The sequence below is a fragment of the Phocoena phocoena genome, chromosome 10 (genome assembly GCF_963924675.1).
Source record: "Phocoena phocoena chromosome 10, mPhoPho1.1, whole genome shotgun sequence".
Lineage (NCBI taxonomy): Eukaryota > Metazoa > Chordata > Mammalia > Artiodactyla > Phocoenidae > Phocoena > Phocoena phocoena.
The window spans coordinates 50060790-50084010 of record NC_089228.1 but is presented as its reverse complement, the minus strand read 5'-3'; the positions used below and the strand labels follow the sequence as shown (position 1 = coordinate 50084010).

Below are 23221 nucleotides of genomic sequence, written 5' to 3'. Positions count from 1 at the left end.
TAAATTAATTAAATTTAAATAAAATTTGAGCATTAAGATTCAGTTCCTCAGTCAGGCTAGCCACATTTCAAGTGCACCTGTTAGAGCATATATAGAACATTCCCATTTCTTCAGAAAGTTCTATTGGTCAGCTCTTCTCGAAATCCTTATGATTCTTGCAAGTTTCCATACACCACTAAAGGGCATAATTTGTCCCTTAAACCTTTTATTTTCTGCCAGTGAGCGTCATATTATCATAATATCAGACTTCTTCACTTCCAAAAGAGCACTAGATTTTCTTTTTCTTTTTTTTTTTTTAAATGGCCAGTTTCCAATAGACCCCATGTGTTCATGCCTCCAGGAAGAGCAGAAGGAGTGTTTATGCAGGGTACACCTTTCGGTGTTGCTGCTACAACAAAACGCCCAGGCCGCTAGACATTTTGCCTGGTTCCTGCTCTTGATCCTCACTCTGTGAGTCCTAAACAAAAAGAAATGACCGTATGTCATGCACAATCAAGGTATTTTCTGAAGAGCTGAGCTTAATAATCCTTCATCCACAGTTGTCAAGGCCTACTGTCCTATTCCAGCTGCCTTTCTGACCGTCCTCGATTTGAGTGGCTCTTGCAGGGGTTGAGATGGGGTTGGGGGAAGTTAATATCTTTTAGGACAAGAGAAAAGGAAGAATTAAATGTCCTTTTACAAATGTCCTTAACAAGTCACATTTCCAGGACCTGAATCACTTTGGGCAGTTTCAGCAAAGGAGAAATAAATATTGTTCTGTGGGAAATGATACATTTGATGTTTGAAGTCTGTTGCCGTGTTCTCATGGAGTTGAAGTTGGAAAGGGAACATCTCTTCAAGTTCTAGGTGTCTTGCGTTTCTTTGAAAATTTCAGGAGTTGTGCCATCAGCGCAATTGGCATGTGATGGTCGTGGGGACCGTATTGATTTAGATATATTATTAGATGAAAATGTTTCCATTTCTATAAAGGAGGGAGGCTGAGATGGAAATTCCTCAGATGGTTCCTTGCAGGTTTTGTGTTTTAGGAATACCTTTTCAATGTGTACAGTTTTATGCTATTCTGAAGCAAATACATTACAAATGCATATTTTAAATGGCACTGCAGCTGGGGAGAAATGCAGAAAAACGTGGATGGAAGATATAAAAATGAACTAGAGGGCTGAGGGAGAGAAAACACTTTCTTATTTAACCTTTAATTTTTCTTTGTCAATGACACTGAGCTGGCGTATAAGGTGTTCCTCTGGCGTGGATGCATATCAGCTAGATATTGGCTGGGATTTATTTCCAGAATCCCTGTTTTTCTAGATTGTCAGCAGTTCAAGTAATTATAGAATGTGACTTGAAAATATTAAGTTTTGCTTGGAGAGAAAATAGTTTCACCTGAAGTTCAAAATATTTAAGTCACGACAGCAGACTCTGAGGATTATACATACACGTATGTGTACCACACTCACTTCTAGTATTTTCTCTAATGTCTTCAGATATAATACATCCATCCTTTCATGATGGAAAAAACTTATCTCAGACTTCTCAGTTAGTTAAGTGGTATAATCTCTTATAAGAACATTACCTAATGTTCGTTCAATTGCACTGGGTACTTTACCTCTTCTTTAATGTATATTATTTCATTTAATATTAACAACATATAACATAAGTCATTAGAGGTTCATTTTACAGAAGAAGAACATTAAGCACAAGCTCAGGTTCAATTTTGGACTTACAGAGAAGCAATGCTCAGCGTGGCTGGGGTCTAAACCAGTGTGTCTAATGCTGAGAACAATTTCCTTAAATAATCTAACTCTCTTTAAAGCAAAAACGTCCAAAACATCTTGGGCAAAATCCTCAAGCTCTCCGGGATTGGTTGGGATTTTCAACTCTTAAGTCTTTTGTTGTCTGATAAGAAACAATGATTGAGGGAGAAGATCTTTTTGAAGATTAACTCAGTGGTGTCAATAAATAACAGAGTCTTCCTATAAAATGATAGTTCTTGCCAGATTTTCTGTATTTATCACTGCTACAAGATGTGATATTTGGGGAGAAAAAGATGCCGTATTTGGTAGGGGGTGATAGCCATCCAGTGGAAACTTCCTATACTCCATTTCGATCTGTGTTTTCAAGAATGAAAAAGCTACGCTTATGGATAATGTCGGTACAGGAGATAAACGTATCCATTGTGTTGATACAAAATTACTGTTCCAAGCAATTCAATTGTCCAAATGCATGTTTTCATGTCATAGCCACAGGAGCATGGGGTTGAGGATGTAGTAGTCCTGAGAGAGTAGAAAATAAGAATCATGTTCACTTGGGATATGTTCCAAAAAGGTGCCTTCTTCTGAGTGAACTGATGCACTTTAGAGACTTTAGCAAAGGAAAGTCACCTTAGCCTGGCACCACTGCATCCTTGTTGATTCTCAGGGCTAGCCAGGGTGAGAACAGGTGAGTGTATGTCACCTACAGCCATCCAACACATCTGTTGTTCCACGAGTTGGATCTGAATGGTTGGGGATGCCTCTCATTAGAATTGACTGCTTTTTGTTGAAATAACAGAGTTTTTGAGCTGAGGCTCACTACGTGTTTGTTTTTATTTTCCAGCTTTTGTTGGGCTCTCTTTCCCCCGTTTATTGCTAGAAATATGTTTCACTCTCTAGCACTTTTAAATTTTTTCTGTTGACATTCTTTGTTAACTGTCAGATTAGGTGGTGACACCAAATGAGCCCCTTGGAAATCTGGGGCAGAGGTACTAGGGTCCGTGCAATTTGGTAGTGCAAGTGATATTTAGAATGTATTTACTGTCTATCATGTTACTTTTTTGATAAGTATTGAGGGTTGAGGCTAAAAGATGAACAGTGCTTTTTAAAAAATATTTAAATGTTACAAATATGTGGGTCTATTTTCTTTATGAGAAGCTTTATTCTTCTCTTTGTTTCCCTCTCTGATCTTCACTCTTTCTCTTTTGCTTATTTTTCTACGTGTTTAGCCCAAAGCAGCTCATTGTTCTCTTATTAGATAATTTTTACCCGCCCCCCCCCTCCCATTTTCTCCTTCTTAGAGAAAAGATGTATGCTCAGGGTGTATCATATGGAGACGAGAAACCATCTACTTTGACTAGTATTTTCCAAAGGGCCAAGATCAGTCATAGGCAGAGAAAATCCCACGTGTATCTGAATGTCTTTGCATATGTCAGAGTAACCATTTAACTAGCTCCAGATAATTTTCATGTTAAGATGTTGTCATCTCTTGAATATTTTTTTCTTTTGTCTTTCACATCCACCCACTGTCATTGCCTCCAGTCCCCTACTCTTAAGAGTGCAAAGCAAGGAAAGGAAATGGCAGATCTACTGCGGAAAGAGGATACAGGCCCCTGCAACCATGAAACAAGAATAGTGGCTCAAAGGCAGAGGTTGGGGGTGACACCTTAAGAGTCCAGTGCTCAAGAGCACAAGGTCCCGATTCCTGAGAGGTGTGGACGTGGGTATTGGCCTGGAGTGATGAGCGGCGTATGGTGACTGTGGTAGTTTGCTTGTTTGTTGCAGAAAGGCTGATTCACTGAGCTGGCTATTAGGTAAATCACAAGAACCATGCAACTTGTTCTGGTGCTGAGCAAAGCCTCTCTCTAAGTGAAGCATTTGAGCCCAGTTGGCTTTGCTAAGAATCCCTGAGGTGATGGATGATGACTGCCCTATGAAAAGGACTGGGGGACTGCCCCCTTCTCAGGGGGCAGACCAGAGAGGAGTGGCCAGCAGTACAGCAGGGTCAGTGGACATCTGTTCTGCTTAGTTTCCTGAAGGGACTCAGGTTGAAGGTGGGAGTCATCAGTTCTTGACCCTTAAGCACTCACTCCCTGCAGGTGATGGAGTGCATTTATACCAGAACAAACCCAAAAAACCCATACTTTTCCTCCCACATCTGTTGTATTTCTTTTCCTTTGTCTCGGAATGTGAGTGGCACCAGGAATAAACTGAGCAGAGTCCTGATATGATGCTTGCTTACTAATCCTCTGAAGAGGACTACGCATCACTTCAAGTGCCTCTTGGAAATCTGTGAGCGGTTGGTTGGCATCCTGTCATTTCTAAACAGGACAGATTTACTCTGCGCTTTTTATAGGAATAACATTGAAAAATCATCTGACCTTAAGCCAAAGGTCAGAAACCTAACTAAGAATCACATTACTTTCAGGAAAACCGTGGGATTTTATTTACTGAACAGACAACCGAGTTCTTTAAACAATAGTCCAGCTCAAAGTTAAGACATTTATTTATTAACATCGGTCAAACTCTGCATCATGTCTCTCAAAATATATTTTCTCATATTATTATTCTCAAACACCTCAGAGAACATGTGTCTGTAGATAGACAGACAGACATTGTGAGGAGAGAAAATAAGTGTGCTGTGTTCCTTTCGCAACTTGAAATTATGTATGGGCCTTTGAGTGTTGAACATATAATTTACTGTTTAATTTTGGAAATGAAACATGCACGTACCTTCTATAATGTTAATATCCTTAATATAACTTTTTTAAAAAAGAGCTTTCCCATGCAGTAATAATACTTTCCAAATATCTGTATATCTATCTATCTATCTGTCTAGCTCACAACATTCTAGGTAGATAAAGCTAGACTGTCTTACAGAAGAGAAAACTGAGGTTCGTGTCTTGATCTTACCTGGTCATTTCACAGAAGATCAAGACTGAAATCCACGGCTACTGCCACTCAGCCAAGACTGAGGTTTACATGGTGTGTAAGTGCAAGCCTGTGTGTATAAATGTGTAAAGACATTATCTGTATTATACAGTTTGGGAGAGTTTAGAGGGAGGTTCACTATACATATAAATACTACATATAGTCTTTTCCTATATGTAGAGTAGTTTGGAGGGAGCCAGATTACAGTGATTTGGTTCCTTCCATCAGCACCTTGGCCTCCTGTAGGGAGCAGAATTAGGCCCAGTTTCTGCAGACTCCCTTTGTTGCTTCTAGATCCACCTTTAGTAGGAGCAGCCACATTAGCACTCTCCCTGGGGGAAGTTGTAGGGCATACTTGAAGGCCAGAGCCTGGTTGTATACAATGAATCTTCTTGGTGTATTTCCTGTGTCTTACTAATCTTAAGATTGCGAGAGAACAAATGTATGGACACCAAGGGGGGAAAGTGGTGGGGGAAGGTGGTGGTGGTGGGATGAATTGGGAGATTGGGATTGACATATACACACTAATATGTATGAAATAGATAACTAATAAGAACCTGCTGTATAAAAAATAAATAAAATTCAAAAAATAAAAATGGTCAATAGAATGAACTGAAATTTCAACAGAGAACATATACAAATGACCAAAAACAAAAAAAAAAAGATTTCTGCTAGTGGAGAGGCCGTGAGTGTGTCACCATGACTTCAGGAAAGGTGGAATTGGGGCATAGAGTAGAAAGAGAAGTTGTAGTCTGTTGGTTGAAGATGTTTGGTTTCCAAACTTAAATGCTAGAATGCTGAATTTTTAAGGCGTAGTCTCATTTAAAAGAGAATAAAATGGTATAGAATGACAAGGTGGAAGTGGAAATCATGAAATATGTAAAGAACATAGGACTTTCTTTTTTAAATAAGAGGTATCAGTTGTCAGTATCATAATTGAATATTTCCACGTGTTAAGGGAACAGGGCCACTCAGACTTCTGTAATATGTTTGACTATTAAAATATTTTTGACGAATGTCTTTGACATCAAAATATTTCACCCTGCTGTGCACAGCAAGCTTTCATGCATATTGATGACCATCTTTCCATTATTCAGTATGAAATTCAAAGATGTCCCTTTGTGCTTCTCCTTGTTTAGCAGAATTGAATTCTTCATTTGTGCATATGTGAGGGGGAGGGATTAAACTGAACTGTTTGGATGAGAAGTAATACATTTGGTTTCAAGAAATGGAAACCAAATGGCAGTGAGAGTAAACCACTGAAAATACTTCTAGATCAAAAAGATTTTAAAAAAATAATAAAGCATCCTCATCTTTTTTTAAGGTTCAGGCGAAAGAAATCTAACTAAAATTGGAATCAATTGACGAGAAGATAGAGTTTGATGGTCTTACACAGTATTTCACTCAGCCATACTGCCTGTCAATTCATGAGCTCTGTCTAATAAGGAACAATGAAGAGTTAGTTCTAACTTTTGAAAGGTTTGACTGGGAATGCCGAGACAGAATGGAATTGCCAGTACTGCTCACCACACGTGATCAATGAGTGTCACAGTAGACACCTGCTATGAATTGTGGGAAAACACTTTTTTAAAAAACTTAAGAAGAGGAAACTATTTTTTTTTTTTAATCAAGAAGAAACATTAGGAACTTCCCTGGTGGCGCAGTGGTTAATAACCCGCCTGCCAATGCAGGGAACACAGGTTCGATCCCTGGTCCGGGAAGATCCCACACGCCACGGAGCAACTAAGCCCGTGCACCACAACTACTGAGCCTGCACTCTAGAGCCCACGAGCCACAACTACTGAGCCCGTGCACCACAACTGCTGAGCCTGTGCTCTAGAGCCCGTGAGCCACAACCACTGAGCCCACGTGCCACAACTACTGAAGCCCGCACGCCTAGAGCCTGTGCTCTGCAACAAGAGAAGCCACCACAATGAGGAACCCATGCACCACAAGGAAGAGTAGCCTCCGCTTGCCACAACTAGAGAAAGCCCGCACACAGCAATGAGGACTCAACACAGCCAAAAATAAATAACTAAATTTTGAAAAAAAAGAAGAAACATTAAATTTGTTTTCTCTGCTTTTTGATAATGATAAAGAGACAGCTAAAAATAATAACTCATGGACTGAAATGTTCCAGGAAAAAAAAATGTAGGCATGTATAATGCATGGCCATGAGATACATAGTAAACTCTAGTTATCATTAATTTAATAAATACCTTGACCTTTTGAAGCCTTGAGGAGTTTTTCTTAGAGTTACATCTTGATACATTAAAAATAATTCATTACCATTTTAAATAAAGGTCCATGATATATTACTTTAGTTCCATTCATTTTATGGCTAAGAAATAATATTGCTATAATGTTAAATTAGTGGTAAAAAGGATTTTTAAAAGCGCTAATATAATGGTGCATTACCAGTAATTTTTAGTGTAATCACATATAATACTTCAGTAATAGCCTGCATGAGTTTAAACCTAAAATTACTCCTTACCACTAGGTAATTCTCTATAAAATCAACCTGGAAAAATCTTATTAGGTTTATTTTATTCCTTTTATGCAAACTTCAAATGGTTACTTTCTAACCTTTGAAAATATTTTTGGAGAATCAAGAAGGGATTAGTAATTTGGACTTTTAGTTTCTAATGTTTGAAAACAAATTTAAACAAAATACTTGAAAAGCAGTCGTGCAAGATGCAGTTTGCATAATTTATATCAGAGTAACAAATATTGTTGTTCTAAATAATATTTCCATTATTGATTCAAACGAGCTCCTTTGACTACTCTTGCTTATGTGATGGATGTATTTTTCCTGCTATGAAAAAAAGAAAATCAGTACTATGAAGAAACGCAGATGACATTTCAAAAATAATGGTTGAATAGCTCTCTCGTAACTATAATGACATTTTAACTGAGAAGTTCCCAAACTAGAAAAGCTAAAATTCCCATGTCCACCTCTTTTCCCAAGATATCCTCAAATGTGAAAAGCTTTTCTTTAATAACACAATTGACTTGAAGCCAAACATAAGTCTGATTTTTAAAGATGTTCCTAATGGTCTAAATTTTTTTTTAAGATTTATAATTTATTTATTTTTGGCTGCATCGGGTCTTAGTTGTGGCACGCGGGATCTGCATTGAGACATGCGGGATCTTTCGTTGCGGCATGAGGGCCTCTCCCTAGTTGTGGCAGGCGGGTTTTCTCTCTCTCGTTGTGGCGGGCAGGCTCCAGGGTACGTGGGCTCTGTAGTTGTGGCATGCGGGTTCCAGAGCATGCGGGCTCTGTAGTTTGCAGCACGGGGGCTCTAGTTGAGCCGCGGGAGCTCAGTAGTTGTGGCGCGCGGGTTTAGTTGCCCCACGGCATGTTGGATCTTAGTTCCCAGACCAGGGATCAAACCCACGTCCCCTGCATCGTAAGGTGGATTCTTTACCACTGGACCACCAGGGAAGTCCCTCTAAATTTGAATTTATGCTCCTACTAACCAAACTCTCTCCTGTTCTGTTTCATAAACATTTGTGACTGTATATCTTACTCAGTGATTCTTTGATCTGTCCCTGAATTACTGTGATTTATATACAGCTGCGCTAAATTTTCATTCATTCATACATTGAGTAATTTATTCATCCAACCAAATGCCTCGCATATGCCAGGCATGGTTCTAGGCACTAAGGATTCAGTTGTTAAAAAGCAAGGTCCCTACCCACATGGAACTTGCATTCTATCTCTGGTTACTACGCTGAAATCTCACTCTAAATGATTTTCTGCCTAAAGAAGAATTTGGTCTGAAGCAAATTCACCTTATGCTCATGAATCCAAAAGTTCACATTCTTAGACCATTTCATTTCTAAATGAACATTTATAGATGATTAGCAACAAATAAAAGAAATATATCTGTATATTTAGCTGTCAGCAAATCATTTCATTGACTAGAGTTTATCAGGTTTGCAGAACTTGGGGCTATTAGAAGAGGCTTAATTAGTATTGATACTATCAACGTTTGTACTTAAGTTAATATCCTAATTTTACATGCTACATAAAAAACAATACAACAACATCTAAGTGTCTGAAAATGTTGGGAAGCTTTAAAAAAGCTTTTTTTAAAAAAAAATTTGGATATCACTGTATTGTACACCTGTAACTTATATAATATTGTACATTTACCATACGTCAATTAAGAAGAAAGGAAAGAAAACAATATAACAACATCTAAGTGGTTGAAAATGTTGGGAAGCTTTAAAAAAGCTCCTAAAAAAAAAAGAAAGCGAAAAGAAAAGCTCCTGGAGAATTTTTCTCGTTTACAGTGACCTGTAGCTATTCACACTAGTATTGTCAGACTTTATAGCGTAATAAGTAATTGAAGTGACCTGTGACTGTGCTCCACCAAAATATATTTAATTTCTCTACTGTAAATGACCTCTTCATTATACAGTGCAAATTTACTCTGTTCTGATGTTAAAATGTCACATTCGCACTTCCAGATTGCTATATTTTATTACATCTTAATTTTGATGGAAAACGTTTACATTGATATTGAAGATGATATGATGCAGATTTTTTTGTTCTTTATCCTGAGGTGTGAGGCCCTCCAACCCACTGAGTACAACAGAAGCAGAGAGAGACTGAATCACTTCTCTGCAAGGATGTGAATAGGCTGTTTGATGCCTGTGGCTTAGTGGGTGAATCTATAAACTGGAGTCAAAAGATTTAGCGAGGGATGGTTTCTTTATCTGTAAAAGAGGCAAAAAATATTTGCTTTTCCTACATCAAAGTTTTTTTGCAAGGATTGAGTAAGATAATGATATCACTTTGCAGAAATTATATACAATTCTAGAAGGCTATAACTTGTATTATTTCAGTTTTCTGGTTTTGTCTGCTCCCCAATTATTATTATACTTTATGTATGTGCGTTTAAGGAAACAATGCTTCTCATCAAGATTTGAATTATACAGTTAAACTGCTCCTTTGTTTTCAAAGTGCTGTTTGCTTATTTTGGAGCTAATGATAAGATTCCCTTAATTACTGGTCACCTTAATTGCTGGTCATATTAAACAATAGATGCTGTCACATGGCTTCCCAATGACTGGATACATACTGAACCCAGGGGACTTACAGAGTTATACATCAGACACGAGAGACACTTTAATGACAGCCGTAAATTACAACTGCTCCTAAACTGGGGAATGAACATTTTAGCACTTCCTCTGGGATGAACCCAAGCCCAAGACATTCATTGAGTTCTTTGGTGTGCAGTGATGCCCGTGGGAAATTAACAGGGAAGTGGAGCCCTTTCCTGTAATAATACAAAATGATTAAGAGGACCTTAAAAAATCAATTGACTAATCAATAGTGTATAACTGCTTGGAGCATTTTCCCCATGCTAATCAGACATTAAGTTGTTTAAACTAAATATCTCCAGTTTCCCCTATTACTGAACTGATTTATAAGACATGGTCAAGGATGTCAGAGTCTGCTGGAGCCAGATTCCAGAGCATTTGTCATTAAAGAAAGACGGAAATAATTCGTAGATGGTTCTCTCTCACTACAGATTCAGAAGGCTCTTGAAAGGGAAGATATAATAGGAAGATATAAAAGAAAGTGTTCTCCTAGTTTCCAGACATTGGTGAATTAATGTGGTAATCCCAAATTCTAAGCATGTATAGTTGCTTGAGAATATGGGCAGGGACTTGATTGAATTCAGAGTGATGGAGGTCAAAATAACTATAGAAAACATCTATACACTATATATTTTCAGGCCTTTACAATTTTTTTTTAACTTCAGCCATGGTGAACGGCATGCAGCAAACAAGACTCCGAATTCCAAACAACCAAAGGTATTCAGACCACACCTGTGAAGTGACATATTATTACCTACCTGTATATTGCCAGCAATGCTAGTATCAAAACCACGTGTACACTTTTTTTTAAAGTTGAATGCCACTGTGCGGGGTGGGGGGGGGAACACTAAGAAATAACTTTAAACAGGGGGAAAAACTTTTTTTATTGATATGTTTTACTTTGCTGGCAGACCAGAGCAAAGGTTTTGTGAACATTTAAAAGATGAAAAAGGTGAAGAATCCCAGAAGCGGTTTATCTTGAAGCGAGATAACTCTAGTATTGATAAAGAAGACACTCAGGTTGGTTCTCAAGTTTGAGAGTGGCTGACGTTGTTGTTTTTGAAGGTGGGCTGCCTGATGTTCTTGTCATTCTGTTGTCCCCGCTCCCCCTCCCAAAGCTCCCCTGCCTCTGAAACGACTGTCCCCCCCAACCTCCTGCCCCCCTCCCCCCTGCCTCCCTCTTTGGCCTTCAGTGGGTAGCAAAACACCACATCCTGGTTGCTTCAGCGATGGCTCTGTGTTGGGCTGCATGGGTGGTGCTTGGCGCAGGCTCTGCTGCATGTCTTGGGGGGTTGGGATGCCTCAGGCTCCGAGCTGATGGGAAGAGCTTTGTCAGTTGCATTTCCAGGTGTCTGTGTAACTCTGGCAGTCGTTCCCCTCCCTACAGCTTTATCCTTCCGTTGTGCACACATTGAGCTGGATTGTCAATACGGACCGCTGATCAACTGATGTAGCTGTAAACAACAAACCTTGTTATGGTGAGGCCAGGTGGATTTTGCAAACTCTCCTAAAATAAGTCTTCACAACGAAGAATTGAGTTCAGGTTTTAGTCCCCCACCCCTTCCCCTTCCCATGTTTTATCGTCCATGTCAGTTGTCTGCTTGTTTTGCACGAACTGGAGCAGAACTTCCTCCTTACGTGTTTTTTGCTTGTGACAAAACATTACATTGTTCTAGAGTAGCCTTACTCATGGGACCTCAACAAGGCTAGAGAGACTTTTCTATGGATGGAGGGGGTGGGATCCAGGATGATTAAGAAGAAAACTAAGTAAATGGCAAAAGAAAACAAAATTTTAATGATAAGAGGAACAGTAGAAAGTCATATAAATGTCATTACAGTTACCCTTTATGTCTCTGACAATCAAATAGATTTTTTTTTTGGCAATGACTTTGCTTTAGAATGCTGAAAGGTAAGACAATCTGCGTCTCACTCAAGTTGTTATTTTAATTACCCACAGTGAGTCACCGTGAGCCTGTGTGTGCATCTCTGACGCACTTTTTTAAAAAAAAAAAAAACCCGTTCGTCATTTGTATATCGTTTCCTGCCACCACCATCAAACCACACCATGGCTCGAGTTGACTCTGGAACATGTGCCCGTGTCCTGTACTTAGTGGGTGTTTGTTGAATGGATGGATGGACGTGGTTAGTGCAGGGCGTTTGGGGAGGCACGGCAGGAGTAAGATGGGAGGGCGGTAGAGACACAGGAAGTGGTTCAGAGGGAAGAACAGCAGTCCTCATGCTGGGTTCTTTGAATTGTTAGATTTCTTGACATCGACCTTAATCAGCAGACAAGCTTTTTGAATTTAGTTCCTCTTTTTATCCCAGACGCAATTCACAGAATAAGTCATTGAGTGAATAAAAATACAAGTTAGGATGCAGAGAAGTAGCGTCCATATCTTCCATTCTGCCTGTTCCCTTCTTTACCACCTGGCTCTGTTTCTCTGGTCACCAAGTTTTCAAAGCCATTTCTTCTCTTAGTCATCTTGAACTAGCCACTTCCTCTTTTCTCACCACCATTCTGCCTCCTTTTGGGGAGTCAAAATCACACAGGTTTGCTAAGGAGACAGAGCCCATGACTCATGACCCATCACGTAGCCAACTGACCGAATACCTGAGGCACATTCAGGAGCTTACACTCCAGAAACTCCCATGCTACTTGCATCCAGCAAGGGAGCAAGCAGGAGTAACAAGCATCCCCTGCCATTGCATGGCACACACACCACACACGTACCCCACCACGGCTTCCTTAGGGACCAGAGGGAGTAAGGCTTTTCACGCCCCATTTGCTTAAGTGAACATTTATTATTCTCAGCTGACAGTTTTTCTTAACTGCAGATTTCCAACAGCTCAACTTGGATAACCCTCCTGATTTCTTTTTTCTGTTCAGCAAAACAGAATGCATCCATTTAGAGATGACAGACGAAGTAAATCAATTGAAGAGAGAGAAGAGGAATATCAGAGAGTGAGGGAGAGAATATTTGCACACGATGTGAGTAGTTGTTTTCATTGCCTCTTGAGTGCGGTCCTTCCATCAGCAGCAAGGCAGCCTCATTCCCCAGACAGGGAGCTGGCAGGGACGAGGGAAGCTGGAGGCAGGGAACAAACCGAAGAGCAGCAAACTAGAGGTGTTTCTGGAAGAGGACCTGCTTCAGGGAAGTGATGGAGGAGGGGCCGAGGGTTTGCATGTGTTCTCTAGGGTATGACCTGTGGGGAAATAGAGATACCATTTTGGTCAATGAAATAGACCGTAAGTACAGAGAGAGGTTGCCAGATTTGCAGAAATCCCTTCACGTTCATATTAGCCAGCAGATACCACACGGTTGTCTTTTTAAGACCAACATTGTACACAGGAAAGAATTACAGGAAAAGAAAGAAGAGTCGTTGATCTTACACACACACACACACACACACACACACACACACACACAGAATTTTCTGCAATCTTAGCAAGTATGGACATTTTATTATATCAAAGTTAAATAGTGATATTCATCCCCCCCCACCCCATTTTCAGATCGAATAGTTCTGTGAACAATTCTCAAGGATATAGTCAGAAAACAATTTTTATTGTTCAAATCCCAAAGAAGATGTGGTTGGGTTTTTTTTGTTATCCTTTTCCTCAGTGTGGCCAAAATTAAATGCAATTAAATTAAATACAAATTAAAAGGTTTAAAAAAACTGGATTTAAATGCAATGAAATGAAAAGGACAAGCTATTGCCATAGGTTTTCGCTTCCATGAACTCATCTGGCACCCTCCTAAAATGCTGTGGCCTCTTCTCTCTGCAGAGGTACAGCCGTGAGCACCTTTGTGTAGACCCTCTGCTGCCAACACCTCTGGCGTTACTAAGTCAGGTGGAGCATCTGACCTCCTGTGTGATTTGCTCCTGGATGTCTTACAAAGCCAGCCTAGCATGGAGGGGGACTGCTCTCCCTAGAGGTGTTAAGCCCAAGCCAGTCTCCCTGATCTCTAGATCCTCTCTGCCTTTCTTAAAACACAATTTTCAGTTGAATAATCTGGCCCAGAGCTTGGGAATTAGAGGAGTGTGAGAGAAGGAGATGGAGGTAGCCATAGTTGGCTGATGTCCAGGTACAATTCTAGAAGATTCTAGAAAATTCTTTTATTATGGTCAGAATTATTGAGGGTGCATAGGACAGCAAGACACATGGTAGACCTTTCCTTATGTTTGCTGGATACAAGAATGCAGTAATGAGAGGATCTTTTCTAGTCATGATACTATAATGATGCCAACTGTGGACTGGAGGTAGAATGTTCCTGTCTGATGACCTTCAAGAAGAGAAATTTTTCTGAAGGCTAGTTTATTTTCTATTTTCTCTGTCTCTTTCTCTCTCTCTCTTACGCACGCACACACACACACACACACACACACACACACATACACACACACACACCTTTTCCCTCTTAGTCTGGTTCTGGCAAGTCATATAGTTTATGAATGAGTTGTTACATTGATAAACAAATACTTATCACCCACATAATATACAAACAACATTATTCTTTTTTTTTTCTTGCCAAAGCTGTGCCACATTGCCAGACACTCAAGAGCCAGGTGACAGTAAGTAACGTCACTGATGCATGCCTATGATGGGGGTGACACTTGCCCTGCTGTACTTCATTTGTGTATTCTCGTGTCCATAGGGAGGTCATCAAAGGGAGAAGGGGTCAGCGTGACTCCCTTTACACACTGCATTTCCTCACATCCATCTTAAGCAGATTATTCGTAAGCGACCTGGGTTCCAGGCTAAAGATTGCAGGCAAGGGTTCCTGTTTAAAGCCTCTATGGCCACATGCTGTATTAACTTTTTTTAACAAGTAAAAGCAGACTTAAATGTGAGAAAGCTTAAATGCAAAGCTATTGTCATAGCCTTTTTATTCCATGAACTCATTCAGCAGCCTTCTCTACAATGCTGTGGCTGCTTCTCCCTATGGGAGTGGAGGCATGAGCTCCTTTGATAGGCTGTCACGCCCGGTGGCCAGCACTTCTGGCTTTACTGATTCAGGTGGGAAACTGCCTGTTTCTGACACTGCTTTTCACTTGATCTCCTAGGGCAGTAGTTTTTTAATCAGCATGCTGTACCCAGAGTGTACTCATAAAGGGCTTCAGAGATCAAATAAAATCCCTGATATTACCTGCAAAATATTATGTTCATGAGCATATGTGCATTTTTCTAAGGATAAGATCTGTAGTGTTTATCATATTCTTATAAGTTTTCATGAAGCTTGAATGAGCCACTAAGAGCCACTTTCCTAGACGGAAAACAAAATGTCTTTCTCCCTAGTCTGATCGCTCTTGTAGAGACAATGCAGTCATACCACTGGTATTCTCTGTTTTAGCTATTAATATTCCCAAATTCAGCAGCTTAAAAAACAAACAAATAAAAATCTGCTTCTCTCACAGTTTCCATGGGTCAGGAATCTGGGAGTGGCTTAGCTGAGTGATTCTGACTCAAGGCTTTTCATGAGGTTACAGTCAAGCTGTCAGCTGGGGCTGTACTCATCTAAAGGCTTGGTGAAGTGGTTATCTGCTTCCAAGTTCACTCGAGTATCTCCAGACCTTAGTTCTTTGCTGGCTGTAAGCTGGAGATCTCACTTCCCACATAGTGATGTGGGCTTCTCCATAGACTTGACAGGTGTCTTCAGAATGGCAACTAGCTTCCCCCAGAGCAAGTGATCTGAGAGAGAAAGAAAGAATCCCAATTGGAAGCCACAGTCATTTATAACCTGATCCTGGAAGTGACCTACCTTCCCTTCTGCTGTATTCTGTTGGCACACAGACCAGCCCTGGTGCATGTGGGAGGTGCTACACAAGGCAGGGGTCACTGGGCGCCACCCTGTACTAACAGGATAACACAAACTCAAGGACATAACAGCAATATGAACTTTCTCGAATATATATAGTAACATAAAGACAGGACCCTTTAGGGAGCCTTCACCTATGCAATTCCAGATTCCCAAATGATCATTACTGCTGCCCAAATTGTCGAGGTTCACAAGATAATAATTAAAGTATCTTAACTCAATTGTAAAACAAATGCAAAGAATCCAGCATAAGGAAATTAAGTTACAGGCATCTAATCTTTTTTTTAGCTGGTCTTCAATTTAGCATCTTCATAAGTTAAAAACAGAGGTCATGTAACCAGCTTCCTTTGCCAATTATTAAGTAGTGGAGTAGTTCAAACAGGTTCAAATATCGATACACTTAAGTAGGATTTTTTTTTCTACTTGAAGTTACAATAGAGATTTATGGGAAAATACTTCCTGGTATTTACACTTTAGCAAAATCCAGATTTGTTTTAAAATTAGAAGCGTTCTTGAATATTTTACAAATGTATCTTGGTTTCTAAGGATGTGTGTGTGTGCGCACGCGTGTGCTTTTGTACATAGGTGCACAGTCAGTATATGCAGATTACTTCAGGGTTTTCTAGAAAAAGTTTTTCAAATATAGTTTGAGAATTTTGGTATCTTGAAATGAGACCAATTTATCTATTATTTGGGAACTAAAATGTTATTTAGAGCACACAACAATTTAGTTCTCAAATAATAAATAAATGTACTATTGTTGTCAGAAGTACTTGAAATACAGCTCTTGTTTCCTTTGGCAAGAATTTCAACTTGTTTTATGATTAGTCCTATGCAGTGTTGTTCCTTTTAGGAAGGTTAAGTTGATAAAGCAATATATCTGAGAGAGATCTGTTTTGCCTGTAGGGTGATTTCTGAAGGGTATTTATGTATAAATAGGGATTCGCGGGGGACCTCATCTTTGGTCTCCTTTGCATGTGCTGGGATTCTTCAGGGAGAGCTGATGATGAGGGTGTGAGGCACCACCTGGCTTGGGGGTGGCACGTGGAAGAGAATTCTGTATGCCATCGGCAAAAATGTTTTCCTCCTTTAAAAAAAAAAAGACCTTTATTTACATCTGAGAATGCATATACCTGACAGCTCTGAATGCTGGGCTTAATTACTGTGACAATTTTATCTTTCTCTGCTATTAAATTTGTAAGTTATTAATGCTACTTTATACACACACACATACACACACACACACACACACACACATTTTCATCAGTTACTGAATCTTAGCCCATAACTGTCTCTTGTCTTATTTATGAAAATGTGGTAGATGGATGATGAGGTGATATTTTAGGACCTTTCCACAAAAATCAGGCAGATGCTCTGGAGATTGGTTTTGGGGAACATCATCTTTGACTTGCAAGTGACTTATTTTTTAATTCAAAGAGTTTTGGGCTGCTTCACTTTCCCCCAAATGCTATTAGATTAATGAGTCTGAAGAGGTCAGCATGTCTTTGATCAACTCTTTCAAAGAAGTAATTGAGTCTCAGTTATTCAGTACCAGCCAGAACATCCTAAATGTAATTGACCTCTTTTCAACCTCAACAGATGAGAAATAACAAAGTATTAAATTCATCATGGATATCTCACACAATCTCACTTTTGTCACATACCAGGACTTGGCTCAAACTTGACTCAAACCGGTAGGGAAACCAAACTAAAGGAAATAAAGACAATGGGATATTTAGCTTACTTTAAAGAGATCCTCATAGGAATAATGTCAAGGGCACATCATCTGTATTTGTTTCCTTTTATAAAATTAAATGTCAAATTTTTTTAAAAAGATATTTTTCTGAAAAGCTTTTTTCTTAGTTGGCTGTTTTTGCCTTTTGCTTAATAAAATTTTTGCACACGATCTTCGGGATGCATGTTAAATGCACAGAGGTTAAAACAGAAATCGTTCTAGAGATGCCCCCATTAAAATGCTTAGACCACTGAGAAAAACATTTATGCCCAATCTAGCCCTTTGGCTTAGTGGAAGGAAATGATTTTTCCAGTAAAATGTAGAAAGAAACCAATATCCTACTGGCATCTCTGAGCAGTGGTTACATTAGTAGCATTTTTAATTCAAAAATTCAATATTGAAAGGTCATTATTATTTCTTTAGTTTTATTTTATCTTAAAATTGACCTGTTAAGTCTCTATTTATCCCTTTAGCCAGGTGACTTATTCATCATTTAGAAAATCCACACGTATAATTTTACATTTGTAAATTTACATTTACAAACTTAGTACTTTGAACATGGTTTTATATTAGTTCCTAAACACAGTCGTATTTTAGGACTGTTGCACCATATTTTGTTTAGACTTCTCTTTCTCTGTTAAAATTTAATTTGATCTACCTTTCCCGAGCACATATGATAATGGAATTTTATCTTCCCTAAGTTGTATGTTAAACCCAAGATAGCAGAGAAATGCGTGCTAGAGAATGCAAGCTAAGAAGAAAGTCACTGGGTTTTTTGTGTGAAAAACTAAGATATATTAGATGGAGCTTGATATTCTTTCCCAAGTAACTTCATTTTGTTCTCACTTGTTTTCTGAGCACCCCGCTGCCCCCGCCAATTCCCCGCCAAGATTGTTTGATAGCATCTCTTCAGTTTGAGAGTCTGGCAGGTCATCTGTTTATGTTGTGAGAGTTTATTGTAGCCAGGTCATAATTTCAGGATTGTGGCTTTACAGCTCTCCTATCCTCAGGTGGATCGTGCCAAGTTTGCACGCTCTGCCTTGATCTGAACTTGTCCTTTTGGCTCCTGATGGCGGCTGCATCTCGGCAGCCCTAGAGGAAACCACTAGCTCAGGACCTGATGCTCACAGGTTTCTCCAGCAGCTTCATTCACAACATCTCTCTTCTGACCTTGGCGCTACCCGGGCTAAATCTGTTTGAAACCTGGAGACACCGTGATGGAAAAGAGCTGCATGAGAATGGCTTACACTTCTAACTCTAACCGTTTTATTTTTCCTTTTTTTTATTTCCATTTTTTCTGAAAATGGTACATATTTTTCTTAATTCTTTTCCTCTTGGAGGGGAAAAGTAGTTTGAAAAGCAGGCAAGGATTTGGGCTCCCTCAGCATATCCAGAACATCTGATACAATGCTTTTTTTTATTTTTCAGTCAGTTTGCTCCCAGGAAAGCCTTTTTGTGGAAAACAGGTAAAATGAAATTTGCTTTTTCATGTCTTTAGAGGAACAAAGTCTGTCATGTGTCTTGTTTTTCATAGATATACATATGCCATATATAAGTGTGTGCTTGAATATATGTATAAATACATATATCTATGTGTACACACATATATATGCACACATATATGTTATTTAGCATGTCTAAAAGCTATTTAACTGTGGGGAAAAATTCCCTCCATTACTTCCAAACATAAGTTTCAACAATTTCCTTATTTAAAGTCTCAACTTCTGGTCCTTCCAAAGGTATAATCCTGTTACCTTCCCCAGGCATTAAAAAGTATAAATGTTGAGACGAGAACTTGCAGTTTCATTGGCTTATTGAATAGGCTGCTAAAAGTACTTGTGTATTTGGTGTTACTGGCCTCTTCCTGTGCCCTATCGTTATATGTAGCTACACAGATGATAATTTGAATAGTATTGTTTTATGTTTCTCATTCTAAATAATCTGTCTTCATAAAAGGCTGAACTTGGAAAACTTATCTAAACCGATCTAGATTTATCAGTGTACCTGGCTGGGTATTAGTAGAGAAGGTGGTGGTTATGACATGAATGTGTTAAAACATTTATACAAAGTCTTGAGTATAAGAGCAGAAGTTCTCAAATTTAGCATGTACCTTTTAAAAATAGTTCTAAACTGATATAGATATTAAAATGCTCCATTGATTTAATTGCACGTTTTCAAGGGGAATTAAGGAATTCCTCATTAGCTGTAGTGATCACATTAAAATGCATCACAGCAGTCAACTTGGATTGGAAATATGGTAGCCATTAAAAGAGTGGTGGTTAATTTCATTTCAGGTGTTGGCTTAATGGGTATCCCTATAAAATCGATTAAAATGGAGGCTATCTGATTAAATTCCAGTACTTAGAGAAAAGTTAAACCTGGCATTCAAGAGGACTGGTTTAAAAAATGCCCTCATTCATAGCAGCAGTTAGAAAACGTCAAGTAACTACCCTCAACTGAATAACCTCTTGTAGAAGAAGGGATGAAAGTAGTGAACAGGTCTTTACAAGGCATCCAAAAGCATCCTCAAAAACCCATACAGTTTTCAACAAGTATTCCTTTTTTACAGTAAATTAAGAATCCGTGAGCTTTACCATCGTAGGGATGTTAAAGCAATCCAAAATTCTATATCGAAAATTGAATTTGGATGTTGGATGCAACATTTGGATGTTGAAGCAATCCAGAATTCTATATCCTTTACCCAAAGAATGAAGTGAGCATTTAGAATTCAGTTTAGTAGGACATGTATTCCCTAGTCTTGTAGCCAATCATTTTCCCTACTTACTCCCTAATCTTCGTCATACACTTGTGTTTTGTATGAAAAGACTGCTAGTGCACTTGTGTCCCTAATATTCAAATTGGATTATATTCATCAATACAATAATTTGTCACAAATATGCATTGCATATGTGAAGAAGTATTGATGGTCCCCAAAAGCAAAATTCTGAGTAGATCCCTACAAAAATAAATATATTTCTTTGATACCTGCCTTTGGAAGGCATATTTCACTATGCCCAAAATATAAAGAATAACTAATATTACCCAAAGAAAAAAATCGCAACCGATATATTTAATTAATTAAATGTCTATTATATCTATATCCATTTCTTTGATTCTCCCCTCCTCTTCCATTCCATCTGTTTCTTCTTCCCTTCTTTCTCCCTGTCTAGCATCGGTACTTTATCCTAGGGTAGGGAAAAATCAGGCTGCCATTAATTTATTAGGGCAAAATTCTACATCTTGAAAATAAACCGTAGCATATAGGGTTGATTTGCAAGACAGGTGTGCTATAGTTGAGTACACATCCATTTAACATAAGGCATTTAGTACCCTTAGATTTTATATCATAAAAATCATGTTTTTCATTTCCAGTAGGCTCTTGGAAGACAGTAACATATGCAGTGAGACCTATAAGAAAAGACAGCTCTTTCGGTTGGTATGGTTTACTTTTTTAAAACTGTGTTTTCAGATGATGTGGTGGAATCAATGTTAAATATAAGTGTATTAGTATAAAATATCTCTGTTCATGAAATAAAATATGTTTGGTTATCTCTTTGTAAAGGTTGTTAACTGAGCTAGTGTTGAAGCCATACGGGGTCCTGTGAGATACAGGACTGGGAAACCAAGTGCTTTGTCTACAGTCCTTTAGGGTTCTTCCTCTGATTTTCTGGGTTTTTTTCCTCCAGGACTAACTTTGACAGCACACTGATTTCACATTCCCAAATCAACTTTGGTGAATTACACTGAGTTAAAATTTCTCTTATAGCTTGCAATTGTGTATACGTTCCCAACACTGGAAAACAAATCAATGAAAACTCTATTTGAGTAGTTGATTTTTAGCCGCTACTATCCATCATAATATTTCAAACAATATTTTTTCAAGCACAGATTTTATTTCTAAAGAAAGATATGGGATTGTTTCCAATTATAATGAACTACTTAAATCAAGATCTGTGTGGGATAAGGAGAATAGATTTTATATATATATATATATAATATGTATAAAGTTTTATACTAGGCTAGAGAGTGCCATGAAAGCAGAGGTACTATACCTGCTCTCTCATTACTTTATTTTTATTTATTTATTTTATTTATTTATTTTTTTTTTGCGGTACGCGGGCCTCTCACTGTTGGGGCCTCTCACTGTTGGGGCCTCTCCCGTTGCGGGGGCACAGGCTCCAGACACACAGGCTCAGCGGCCATGGCTCACGGGCCCAGCCGCTCCACGGCATGTGGGATCTTCCCAGACCGGGGCACAAACCCGTGTCCCCTGCATCGGCAGGCGGACTCTCAACCACTGCGCCACCAGGGAAGCCCACTTTATTTTTTTAATTAAAAAAATTTTTTATCGGGGCTTCCCTGGTGGCGCAGTGGTTGAGAGCCCGCCTGCCGATGCAGGGGACACGGGTTCATGCCCCGGTCCGGGAAGATCCCACGTGCCACGGAGCGGCTGGGCCCACGAGCTATGGCCGCTGAGCCTGCGGGTCCGGAGCCTGTGCCCCCGCAACGGGAGAGGCCCCAACAGTGAGAGGCCCGCATACCGCAAAAAAAAAAAAAAAAAAAAAAATTTTTTTATCTCATTACTTTATTAAATGTGTCTCTACCATCCATTATAGGGCAATGGATACACAGTGCTATATATATTTTATATGTATATGTATATATATATATATATATATATATTCAATACCTAATACATTTACCTAATATATATAATATGCTAGTGCTTTTATGAATATTAGGATTCATCTCTGTTGTAGGAGAGGCAAAACAAACAAACCAACAGAACTTCTTGACCACTGAGAAAAAAGGAAATACCCAGAAGTAAATGAATTCTGTGTTTAGAACATATCTTTTTGCTGTAAATCTGAACTTACGACCTCATCCTTAGAAAAGTTAGAGCAATTTCTTTTCTTTTTACACTTTGGCAGAAACAAACAAAAAAAACAGGATCTATATTTTAACTTCCTTTACTTTTCTAGGTTGAACTATACATCTAATACCTTCCTCTTGTATCATTAGACAGTTTATTTTCACACTTGAAGGTTAAGAAAGTAACCTTGCATTTTTTCCCTTGAAAGCCCAGAGAAGGACTAGAATGTATCTGTGCTCTTGCAGTCACACACCATGACCTGGCTTGTTTAGACCAGTACAGATAAAATGTGGGTTCTTGCCCCCTAGAGGCATTTAGTTTTACATAGCCCCAAATCTGGTCCCTAGCCGGAGCTACCGTCTACTGAAGTCAACCATCCCAAATACGGATGCTATAACCCACCAAAGTTACCAAGCACAGAAACTCAGGAATATGACTTAGCACAAAGCCATCCACACACTGATAAAAGCAGTTCAAAATGTACATCATACCTAACTTGGTAAAAAAAATAAAAATAAAAAAGTGTCACGTTCAGACATGAAGGACATAAAAGTTATCAGTTATATTCATCAGCACAGGAGCAGAACTTAGAGTATGTGCTTTATGACTACTCTGGGGTCAAATTCTAGTTATGTACAAGAGGGCCAACGCCCCTTGATGGCCAGATATTCATTATCATTGTCTTCCTGGTTTCCAATAGAAGAAGACTAGGACTGGGCTTGTTAGGAAGTATAGGAAGGCACTTGTGGATATGATACCTATGATTCCACACCCAGATAGATATGAAATTCAGTTCTGGACCTTACCTTGCCAGTGTTAAAGTGAATGATTGATAGAGCAGTAAAAGATATGATTTCAGTGTATCCGTATCTAGAGATCATAAATTAAATGCATTATTTTGAATCTCATTAATGCTAACTCTCTAAAGCAACAACTTAAATTCCATTTTTTATAAAATGCACAGATCTTGACTTGAGATGAGGATTTGAGCCAGTGGATTAGA

At 38.9% G+C, this 23221-nt stretch overlaps 1 protein-coding gene across 15 annotated transcripts in view; it reads left to right on the top strand.

Annotated features, from left to right (window-relative positions):
- The window catches only part of ARPP21 (cAMP regulated phosphoprotein 21), a 116433-nt gene that overhangs the window by 11152 nt on the left and 82060 nt on the right, over nucleotides 1-23221 (top strand). For 5 of the 15 annotated variants that reach the window (XM_065885845.1, XM_065885843.1, XM_065885844.1 and 2 more), the window contains exons 8-9: nucleotides 10703-10811; nucleotides 18774-18811. The exons of 1 other annotated variant lie outside the window; for it this stretch is intronic. In XM_065885845.1, coding sequence (XP_065741917.1) covers nucleotides 10703-10811; nucleotides 18774-18811 — 147 coding nt within the window. Of the gene's footprint in view, nucleotides 1-10702; nucleotides 10812-12678; nucleotides 12781-18773; nucleotides 18812-20717; nucleotides 20778-23221 lie in introns of all 15 variants that reach the window. 9 more of the 15 variants (XM_065885839.1, XM_065885833.1, XM_065885832.1 and 6 more) reach the window with 6 other exon arrangements.